The sequence below is a fragment of the Chelonia mydas genome, chromosome 11 (genome assembly GCF_015237465.2).
Source record: "Chelonia mydas isolate rCheMyd1 chromosome 11, rCheMyd1.pri.v2, whole genome shotgun sequence".
Classification (NCBI taxonomy): Eukaryota; Metazoa; Chordata; order Testudines; family Cheloniidae; genus Chelonia; species Chelonia mydas.
In genome coordinates this window covers 36,182,550-36,193,980 of record NC_051251.2, presented here as the reverse complement: position 1 = coordinate 36,193,980, position 11,431 = coordinate 36,182,550, and the positions used below count along the sequence as shown (strand labels likewise).

At 45.3% G+C, this 11,431-nt stretch overlaps 1 protein-coding gene across 11 annotated transcripts in view; it reads left to right on the top strand.

Moving 5' to 3' along the window:
- TTC21B (tetratricopeptide repeat domain 21B) overlaps positions 1-11,431 on the top strand; it is a 105,516-nt gene continuing 94,085 nt past the window's right edge. For 4 of the 11 annotated variants that reach the window (XM_037912958.2, XM_037912961.2, XM_037912957.2 and 1 more), the window contains exons 1-5: positions 12-97; positions 519-648; positions 3,474-3,584; positions 6,135-6,301; positions 9,310-9,432. In XM_037912958.2, the coding sequence (XP_037768886.1) occupies positions 77-97; positions 519-648; positions 3,474-3,584; positions 6,135-6,301; positions 9,310-9,432 (552 nt within the window). In that variant the 5' untranslated portion in view covers positions 12-76. Of the gene's footprint in view, positions 98-518; positions 762-805; positions 954-3,473; positions 3,585-4,833; positions 4,961-6,134; positions 6,302-8,925; positions 8,986-9,292; positions 9,433-11,431 lie in introns of those variants that run through there. The other 7 variants (XM_037912956.2, XM_043525376.1, XM_037912959.2 and 4 more) reach the window with 7 other exon arrangements.

Sequence of the window (11,431 nt, the reverse complement as noted above, 5' to 3'; positions counted from 1 at the left end):
CCCGCCCCGTGCCCGAAACGCTGCTCCACGTCGCTCCGGCTACCGCTGTGGTAGTTGGGGGTTGCGGTCGGTGGATATGGAGTCGTTGGCGCAGCGGGTCAGTAATGGCGGCCTTGGTGCCGCCGTCGCCTCCCCCCCGCTTACGCGCTCGACCCCGCTGCCCCCTCCCCCCCCGCGGGCTCATGGCTGCTTGCCCGCCCCCAGACCGCGGCGGCCGCCTCGCTCTCTCCGCGGCCAACGGCCCTGCTCCCAGCGCCCGGGCCGGGGCCTTCCTAGGAGGGTGGGCTGCGGGGGGTAAGCGCTGCTCGGCGGGAGGGGGATCGGCTGTGCGCCGCCGGGAAGGCGCAGGGGCGCTACGGAGCCGGCACGGTTGCGGCAGCAGCTACAGCGTTTGGTGTAGGCGGGGGCAGTGGGAGCCTGCCGGGGCGCAGGGGGGCCGCGGGCAAGTGGCTGAAGGCGGTGGTCGCTCTCCATTCTGGACCGGTTCCTTGTGTGCCACAGTGACGCTTCCCTTTCAGGCTCTGGTCAGCTACTATTGCCAGGAAGGGTACTTCCATCACGTCCAGGTGGCCGCTAATGATGGTCTTAAGAAGTTTGGCAACGACCCCGTGTTCCTGTTCTACCGCGCCTATGGCATGATGATGGAAGGTGACTGACTGCTTGTCGCTGGGTCTGTGATGAAAGTTGAACGAGAAGCCATCAGCTTCAAATCCAAGCCGCTTCACTAACCCTTCGCCTGAGACCTGCCACCAGCTCTTGCGGTTTTACAACACTCTATTAAACCTTTTTTTAAAAAGCGTTATTATTAATGACTTGAATTTTAGAAGCGCCTGGAGAGACCCCGGTTGAAATCAGGGTTCCTGAATCAGGGTGCGAATGTAACCGATAGTCATTGCTCCCAAGAGTGCACGTGCTAAATAGATAAGACCAACAAAGGGTGGGAGGTGAAACAGGTATACAAAAGTAACTTGTTCTAAAGCTTTCTTGTTGGAGCTTGTTTTCTTTATTTAGCTATTCAGTCCAAATTGTGATAAATTAGAATAATTTTTATGTACTTTGAGTTGTTTTATAGGGCTTTGTTTAGACTTACTATTACTAGACCTACTTATTGAGTAGGTTTTGGAAAATGGAACTTAAAAAAAAAAAAACCAAAACAGTTGGAAGCACTCTCCTGTTGCAGATATAGAAAATGCCTGGAAAAGGAAACCAGTGCCCAAAGTGCAGTTAAAAGCACAATATAAAATGAATAGAGCAGGGGTGGGCAAAGTTTTTGGCCCAAGGGCCACATCTGGTTGGAGAAATTGTATGCATGACCGTGAATGTAGGGCTGGGGTTGGGGTGCGGGAAGGGGTGTGGTGTGTAGGAGGGGGTGGGGTGTGCAGGAGGGGGCTCAGGGCAGGGAATTGGAGTGTGGGGTGCAGGAGGGGTGGGGGCTCTGGCCTGGCGCTGCTTACCTTGCGCGGCTCTGGGGTGGCAGCAGTGCTAAGGAAGGTTCCCTGCCTGCCCTGACCCCACGCCGCTCCCAGAAGTGGCCAGCATGTCAAGCAGTGGCTCCTGTGGGTGGGTGGGGTGGGACAGGAGGCTCTGCTGTGTGCTGTCCTTGCCTGTGGGTACCACCCCCAAAGCTCCCTTTGGCCGTGGTTTCCCATTCCCGCCCAATGGGAGCTGTGGGTGGTGGTGCCTGAAGGCAAGGGCAGTGCACAGAGCCCTCTGCTGCACCCTGGTGCTGCAGGGATGTGGTGCTGGCTGCTTCTGGGAGTGGCGCGGGGCCAGGGCAGGTAGGGAGCCTGCCTTAGCCTCGCTGCACCACGGGGCTGGCAATCCTGCTGGCCGGATTGAAAGCCCTGACGGGCTGGATCCAGCCCTTGGAGTGTAGTTTGCCCTCCCGTGGAATAGAGGGTGGTTTTCACCTTTGGTGACTGGTGGAAATAAAGACCACTTCCAGGTTCTCTCAGTATTAGCATGCTTTTCTTTCTCCTGTTACTGTATGGCAGATACTGGCCTACACTACACTAGTGTAGTGGCCTACACTAGGATATTAGGTCAGTATAACTACATCGGTTGGTGGTATGAAAAATCCACAACCCTGAGTGATGCAGTTAAACCAATCTAACCCCAAGTGTAGACAGTATAGAGAATTCTCCTGTCAACCTAGCTACTGCCTCTTGGGGAGGTGGAGTACCTATGCCAAGGGAAGAACCTCTCCTGTCATATAGGTAATGTCTTCACTGAAGTGCTACAGCAGAGCAGCTGTCTTGTTGCAGCATTTTAAGTGTAGACAAGCCCTTACACAAACAAGTGAAAATGATTGTGAATAGAGAGGTTAGCTATACACAAAATAAACAAATTGAAAAAACAATTTCTTCAATTATTATTCAGGTAATTATGTCAATAGGAGGGCTGTCGATTAATCACAGTTAACTCATGCGATTAACTCAAAAAATTAATTGCACTGTTAAACAATAGAATAGGATTTGAAATGTATTCAATATTTTTGGATGTCTTTCTACATTTTCAAATATATCTATTTCAATTACAACACAGAATACAAAGTGTACAGTGCTCACTTTATATTATTTTTTATTACAAATATTCACATTGTAAAAATGGAAGACACAAGAAATAGTATTTTTCAATTCATCTCATACAAGTACTGTGGTGCAATCTATTTGTTATGAAAGTGCAACTTACAAATGTAGGGTTTTTTATTACATAACTGCACTCAAAAACAAACAGTGTAAAACTGGAGAGCCGACAAGTCCACTCACTCCTACTTCTTGTTCAGCCAAACGTAAGAGAAACATTGAAGGGACATATGAATCTTTAAGGCATCTGGCATGTAAATATCCTGTGATGCTGGCTACGATAGTGCCATGCAAACACCTGTTCTCGCTTTCAGATGACATAAACAAGAAGCGGACAGCATTATGTTCTGCAAATGTAAACAAACTTGTTTGTCTGAGCGATTGGTTGAACAAGAAGTAGGACTGAATGGACTTGTAGGCCTTAAAGTTTTACATTGTTTTATCTTTAAATACAGGTTTTTTTTTATTCCTAATTCTACATTTGTAAGGTCAACTTTCATGACAAAGAGATTGCATTACAGTACTTGTTTTAGGTGAATTCAAAAATACTATTTCTTTTGTTTTTTTTACAATCCAAATATTTGTAATAAAAAAAAATAAAGTGAGCACTGTACACTTTGTATTCTGAGTTGTAATTGAAATAAGTAGTAAACATCCAAAAATATTTAAATGGTATTGTATTATTGTTTAACAGTGCGATTAATCACGATTACTATTTTTTAATCGCTTGACAGCCCTAATAGTGAATATACTGGACAGTGTTAATATATAAAATGTTAATCTTAATGGTGGCAGGTAAAACACTTTCAGGGAAGCATGGTGGTTTTTTTTTTTTTTTTTTTTCTTTAAAGATAATTGTGTCCCTTTATCTCTTCTTGTATTCTTTAGGTCATGTTCAGGAGGCTATTCGGGAACTTGAGTCTATTAAAAACAAACAGGAGGTGTCCCTTTGCACAATGATGGCACTGATCTGTGCCCATAAAAAGAGCTCTAATCCAGGTATCTTAACAGAAAATACTGTTGTCTTTCTGTGTTTTACATAGTCTTATAATATTTGCAGTTAATAAAACTGCTGGCAATCTAACCTGCAAAATATAGTCGAATCTCAATTAAACCAAAATGCATGCTTTAGCCCTACACATAACTCGAAATTTAATATTATAACTAGATGAAGTTTGACAAAACTATATACAACAATCTCCATTACATAACAAATAAGGGTGTATTTGCAGACAAAATATTGAAAAGTTACAGAGCTATGTTTCTTGACATATTAAAAATCTCTCTTCTCCTTAAGCAATGGCCATCTGCTGTAGACCTCCACTCTCCTGGCTGCCTCTGTCCTCTGTCTGTTTTTGATCTCCTGATCTTCTTTACTGTTGCCAGCCTCTAATTCTTCTACGTCCAAAAGGCCAGTCAGAAAATATTTTTCCTTTTCAGAGATATGCATTTCTTATTTCCCTGTGTAGCCTCACTTACCTTATAGTTTCTACTGCCAACTTCAGTTCCATTTAGGAACACTTCATTGTCCCTGCCCTATCCATTGGACTGTGAACTGAGATGAGATGACCTGACCAATGAGTATTTGTGTACATAACGTATGAAGGATAGAGTGCCATTGAAGTAATGGGACTGAAAACTCCTTATTACTTGATACTCCTATCCAGGTTCTCCCACCTTATTAAAAAACTTATTTCTGGAGTTTATGCTACATGAAAACAATCCTGCTATGCTTTTCATTTTCCGAGAGGGTATAGTGTCTTGAAAAACTTGAAAGTTAAAAGCAGTGGTGACTTGGAAAATCTAGGAGAGAATCTGCAGGGTTTTGGAGAGAGCAGGTGCTAGGAAGACTAACAACAACAAAAAAAGTTGTGATATGATACTCAAAATCAGATCTTGAAAAATTCATTCGCCATGTCACCTGACAAGCTTTGTATTCTGTATGGGTTTTTATACAATACTCATCACCAGAGTGTCTGAGCTCATTCTAGTAGTGCATTAAGCAACGTGGGGGTCTACGCATCTGTCTCATCATCTTCTCAAAGGAGAAACGTATGTAGTGATGTGTCTTGTTTTGATAGGGTATTTTTATTTATTAAATAAAATCTATTGCAATGTGTTTTTCTTGGAGAAGGCAAGGTCAAAAATATTGCACTGGAAAGTGGTGAGGTTTGTGATTATCCTGGGGGACTTCATTCCACAGTCTCCAACCATCCCCAAAGAAAGTTTTTTTTTATCTCCTGCATAGATTTTACTCTTTCATTGTTGAGAATTCCATTGTGCCAGAGGAGAGAGGTTGCTGAGCACGGTCTTTGTTCCAGAGTTTTAGGTGGTCTTTTAGGTATCCTGGGCCCAGGCAAGGTTGCATGTGGAAGGTAAGGACTGAGACTTTGAACTTTATTTGAAATTCTGTGGGAAGCCAGCCTGGAGAGTGGAGGAGAGGTGTAGTGTGTTCATGGTAGCCTTTGTTGCTTAGGAGATGCACTACAGCATTCTGAAATACTTGGAATTTTCTGGGTTCTGAAGGTTTTATGCCCAGCTAGTTTGTATGTTGCCTTGCTATAGTCCAGGCAAGAGCTGACAAAGGCATGAATAACTGAGACTATGTCTTTGTTGACCAGGACAGGGTGAAGTCTCCTAGCCTGTTGGAGATAGTAGAAAACATTACTCACAGTCATTGTGATGTGAGCTAAACACCAGCGAGGAATTCAAGAGTATTCCTAGACTATGGACTGATTTGACCAGTGGTGGGTGTGAACTGTCAGCTAAAGGATACCGCACTGTGGGTGCAAATCGTTCAGAATGCTTTCCCCTGTCACCTGTTTTCGTCAGCTTCAGCCAGTTGTTCTTTATCCAGGAGCTGATCTCATCCAAGCTCTATACCGTCTTGGTGCTAGCAGTGTGTTAGTATTGGGTGCAGGACTGCTGACTCAAATGTCTACTCAGCTTTGTTTAGCATCATAACGTGAGCCCTGCAAGCCTGAATGTGTAGATCTGGGCTTTGAGACTCACTGCTGTGGGATCCTGCTTGCTTTGTAGACATACCCTAAGTGATTTACCACCCTGTATGGCTCCTTGGGGCAGGATTTGTCCGCCTCAATGGAGGCTAATAGGAAGGTTCTCTTTGCCTGTAATGCAGCCTTATCATAGGCTTTGAGGAAATGGCCATGTTTCATCCTGCTTGAATTGGCCGTTGTCATCTGCCATTGGTCTTTGAGTTTCCACCACTCTCTTCATCTGGTGCAGGGTGTTAGAAAGCCGTGGGCATTGGGGAGCAGGGGCCATGTGTGAGCACGAAATGCTTCTCACCGGAGCATTGTCTTTACCCTAGTCTTTTGTATCTAATGTAGCACCTCTACCCTAGTCTTTTGTATCTACCTCTGGAAAACCTGTTTAGAACTCCAGCTAGTGGGGGGAATACCAGAGTGTTTGGCAGTGTGCTTTGCCTTGGGATGCCACATTTATGCGGCATCTGCTCTTATTGTACAATGACCTTGATAAGATATGATCAAAATTTTAAAAAAGAATTCCCACTGTTGCTATTTTCAGATCGAGACGCTATTTTGGAACTGGATGCTAAAATGAAGGAACAACGTAAGACTGCAGGACATCAGGCCTTGTACTTTGCAGGGTTGTTTTTGTGGCATCTTGGTCGTCAGGACAAAGCCCGTGAATACGTTGATAGAATGATCAAAGTTTCTAATGGTAATAAAGAGGTAACTAGTCTTCTATATATGAAATATAAGTATAGCTGTCTGTTTATAAAACTAGATGTACTAGCTCTCTTCTACATTGTCATCCTTTAATGTAACTGCTGTATGCTATAATATTTCATGTAATGATTCAAAAGCATTTTTGGGTGGCTGGTACTACTCACAATTTGTGAATAGTAAGTTGTTAAATCTCTTTGATCCAGTAACTGAAAAGCAAGGTCTGCTGTGGCCAACTGAAGTATTTAATTAAGTAAATACGTTTATCTTCAGGCAAAGTAAATCTAAATGGCTGTGTATAATTGAGGCTTCTGGTTCTTGGTTTAAATGTTTACTGGAAAATGCCACCTGCCTTCCATTAATGTTGGGACTTTCCAGAAAATATTTATTCAAGCTGAGAACATTTTTTCAATTTATGTAGTTTGATAGTCAGCAAAATATAATTGCTAGTAAGAAATTGAGCTATGGTATGGAGTAGTATGACTCTGACTACAGAGGGTGATATATTTATTTAAAAAAAAGAAGAGCAAGCTCAAAACCTCTAGAGCAGGGGTCGGCAACCTTTTAGAAGTGGTGTGCCGAGTCTTCATTTATTTGCTTAAATTTAAGGTTTTGTGTGCCAATAATACATTTTAAGTTTTTTAGAAGGTCTCCCTCTAGAAGTCTATATATTATATAACTAAACTATTGTTGTTTGTAAACAGGGTTTTCAAAATGTTTAAGAAGCTTCATTTAAAATTAAATTTAAAATGCTGATCTTACACCGCTGGCCTGCTCAGCCCGCTGCCGGCCTGGGGTTCCGTTCACCTAGGCTGGCAGTGGGCTGAGCGGGGCCTGCAGCTGGGACCCCAGCTGCAAGGGGCTGGCAGCCAGAACCCGGGGCTGGCAGCCAGAACCCGGGGCTGGCAGCCAGAACCCGGGGCTGGCAGCCAGAACCCGGGGCTGGCAGCCAGAACCCGGGGCTGGCAGCCAGAACCCGGGGCTGGCAGCCAGAACCCGGGGCTGGCAGCCAGAACCCGGGGCTGGCAGCCAGAACCCGGGGCTGGCAGCGGGCTGAGCGGCTCAGCCCGCTGCCAGTCTGGGGGTCCATCCGCCAGCTCCTGCCAGCCAGGGTCCCGGCTGCCGGCCCCGCTTAATCCTGCTGCCGGTCTGGGGGTCCATCCGCCAGCTCCTGCCAGCCAGGGTCCCGGCTGCCGGCCCCGCTTAATCCTGCTGCCGGTCTGGGGGTCCATCCGCTAGCTCCTGCCAGCCAGGGTCCCGGCTGCCGGCCCCGCTTAGTCCTGCTGCCGGTCTGGGGTCCCGGCCCTGTCCACATAGAGTAGATACCTACCTTCTCCCTGGTTCTAGCCATTCTCTTCCTCTCTCTGCACTGAGATGAGGGTGTGAGTGCCCTGAGAACAGGGCTGGGGGTGAAGGAGCAGGCTGGGGTTGGGGTGCAGGGTCTGGCCAGGAGCTAGAATGAGGGAGGGGGGCTCAGGTTTGGGGCAGGAGGTTTGGGTGTGGAAAGCTTACCTGGGCAGCTCCCATTTGGTGCGAGGGGTGCAGGTGGGAATGTGGGGATGTGTGTGCAGGAGCTCCCGTTTGGTGCTCAGGGTGGGGGTGGGGATGGGGATGTGGGGGGTGCAGGAGTCAGGGCAGGGGGCTGGGGGTGTGGTCGTGGGGGTGCTCCCATCCCCCTGCTCTGACTGCACGGCAGGGGGCTAGAGGGGATATGCCGATTCCACCCCTTCCGCAAGGTCCCTGGAGCAGAAGCGCGAGTGCGCTGCAGCTCTGCTTTTCCCTCTACCCCTCCGTAGTAAGGGGATTAGCCGCGGGGGGGGGAGAGAAGAAGGGGCAGGAACCCAGCACGCTGTGGGAAGAGGCGGGGGGAGGGGGAAGCTTGCCTGCCCTGCAAGGAGAGAGCGGGGGTGGAGAAGAGTGGGCCGAGCCGGGCAGGATTTTTAATGGCACGCTGCTGTCTGCTGTCCCCGGCAGACAGCAGCGTGCCATTAAAAATTGGCTCGTGTGCTCGTGTGTGTGTGCCGTTTTTGGCACGCGTGCCATAGGTTGCCAACGCCTGCTCTAGAGCAACTGGGCTTTCAAAACTATGAATGGAGAAAAGTATTACATAGTTTTTGCTAATACTGAAAAATATTGGTCATAAATATAATATAGAATTATTTTATAGTCTCCTTCAGTAATGTACAAAGGAACATCACTTGGATTTGCTAACAATTTTCAGGGATGGCTGAGCTTAGAGTCCTTCATCTGGAACTTTGTTGTGATACATTCCTTGTGACAGTGTCTTCCTCTTAACTCTCAGTGAATTTTTCTTGTTTTTAATCAGATCTCTTTAAAAACAGAAATTGCAGTGTTGGTTTAAAAAAAAGAAAAAAAAAGAGGTACAATGTATTGCTTTTGTACATATCAGCTTCAAATATAAGTACATTCAATATATCATTAATGTGCACCTATAAGGAGTTGTGTTTGTTTTAATATAATAGTGGGAACAATTTTACATTACAATTAAAGTTGTTCTGTTGTGGTGAAATATTCAACTTGATAAGAATGTGCTTTGTTATGTGAGAGTGTAAGATTGAGATCTCTAGCCACGCTTTTTAAGTGTTTGGCTTGTGTAGATCGTGATGCGTAATGGAAGTTGGTTGCAAACATAACTACAGAGAAGCTGCTGTTTCTCCATATCTGAACTTGTATCTTTCCTCAGAAGATCTCAAAGTGCTTTATAGTGGTAGGCAAATAGTGCTATACCCATTTTTTCAGATTGGAAATATGAGACAAGAATACAAGATTACATAAAGCCATTAACAGTAGGGGCAATAGAATCTGCATTTCTTGACTCCCAGTTGTCGCCTGCTCTAACCATTGCCTTTTTGTTATAGTCCATTTGAATGCTATAGTGGATTTAAGAGAGATGTTATAGACTACTGTTTATGTTTATCCTTGTTAGTATGAAATACCATATTACAATATACTTATTACCTTAACCATGAACTCAAGCTGAATTTTGCTTTAAGGGATTGATTTTGAAAGCTTGGCTTGATCTCACCTGTGGAAAAGAAGCTTATATTAAAAAAGCTGTGAAATACTTTGATGAAGGAATGCAAGATGGGAATGACCCTTTTGCCCTGCTGGGTAAGGTGAGTTCACTTTATTATTTTAACACTTCCACAGTGTATTTCAAAATATTTTCTGAAACATGTTATCCATAGCACCTCAGTGAAGTTAGTAACTATTGTAAGGAAACTAGAAAGAACCGCTATGTGATTTGCCCAAGATCACAGAGGGAGTCATTGGGATTCAGGAGTTGCTGCTTTGGTTGTTTGTTCAAATAACTAGTCTGTTCTGTTCCAAGTTCTGGGGTGATAATGAGTCAGCTGTTTTATGTTACAACAAAAATACCTTGTATACTTTTCTAAGATTGTGTAATATAAGAACAATTCTCATATAGGGCATGTTTAACATAATTAACAGAAGATATGAAAATAAACTTCATGTTAATAGTGATTTTTATAACGGGTACTAACATTTCTGTAGCTCTTACTGAGACAGCCCACTTAATATATATTTATCAAACTAAACCCTACCTAGACATGTCATACAACAAAGCTACATCAGTGGCAGTGTTAGGCACCTGCAAACCATGCAGTCACAAGGGGCCACCAAGACAGTGGGGGGCAAACCAGATCTGGCCCGCAAGAGCCTTCCATTTTGCCCACCCATTGTCAGCTGCTCCATCCTGCCTCCCCTCCCACCCCCGGGGGTGTGGGGTGGGCGGGGAGGCGTCCATTATACAGCTTTGCTTGCTCGCTCCAGCTCTGCCCTGGCTGGGCCCTGACAGCTTTGTTCCCATGTTGACCCAACAGTGAGTCCTTTGGCCAGCCTGGAGAATGCTCTGCAGCTGGGGCGGGGGGGCGGAGGATAGGGAAAAGTGCTCACTTGGTAGCCAGGGAGTGCAAGGGCTGGAGCTGCCAGGAGCCCAGAACCAGCTAAAGCTGGATAGTGGGGCTGCCTGGACAGTGAAGCCCCCAGCTAAGAGCAGGAGGTGGCACAGTCAGTGGGGGAAAGGGACAGGCGTTGTGGGAGTCACCCGCTGCTTCCCTAGGCCTGTCCCAGTTCCCTTACTGCCTCAGTCCAGGTAAGGGCTCTGGAATTGAGCTTTGCCACGGGCCCCCACAGGACAAACACTGCAACTGAACTACATACAGTTCTTTTAAGGGTATCAGAGATTCATTAAAATATCTGCTCTGGCTATAGATGGGCACAAGGGGGCACAATTGGGTTATGAGGAGTTATTAATTTAGCTACTGTATGTATTGGATTCTTAATTATGGATTTGTTTATGTGGATTTGTTTAATCTTAACATTCCTGTACTATAATTCTTGTCCTTTTGATTTCCCTTTTATTTTTTCCCTGTCGATTTTGAAGTCTGCAAACTTTAGTTTAACTATATCAAAGACTAAACTTCAGTTAGTGAAAATTAGTATCCACTCATGCACATTTAAGTGTATTTCAGTACTTGAGCGTGTTTAGAGTGTAACCTTCTTACTCCCAAATTAAAACTTAATATGCTTTTCTGCCCATTAGATACCATCCTAAAATGTATGCTGTGGTCTAAATATGATCACTGTGAATGTATACTGAGACCAAGTATTTTAATACAAGCACACTCAAGGTGTCTTAGGCTATTGCATTTATTTAGTAAACTAACTTTTGCACTCTGAGGAAATCCCTTAAAAAACTAAAAGCAAATTTGATATCCTTCTGTACTTCTAAGGGAATTCTGTGCTCAAAAAATAAGTTCTGCGCACAATGTTTTAAAGTTCTGCAAATTTTATTTGACAGTAAATAAATGTGGAGGCTCTAGCATAACAGTGGGGCACACAGGCCACTGGTTGCATGGAGGCGGGAGATCACCCTGCAGCCTGTGCACTCTCCCTCTCACCTGACCCCCTGGTTCTTGGACTCCGTGGTGAGGCTGCACCTGACCCTGACACAGTGCAAGGGTCGGGCCTGCCTCAAACACCGAGGGGCCCTACCCCTCTGTGCCAGACTTACTGAGATAGCGAGTGAGAGGGACAGAGTCTCACATGCATGCCAAGCCCTGGCCCCCAATCCAGATCTGAGACAAGCAAGCT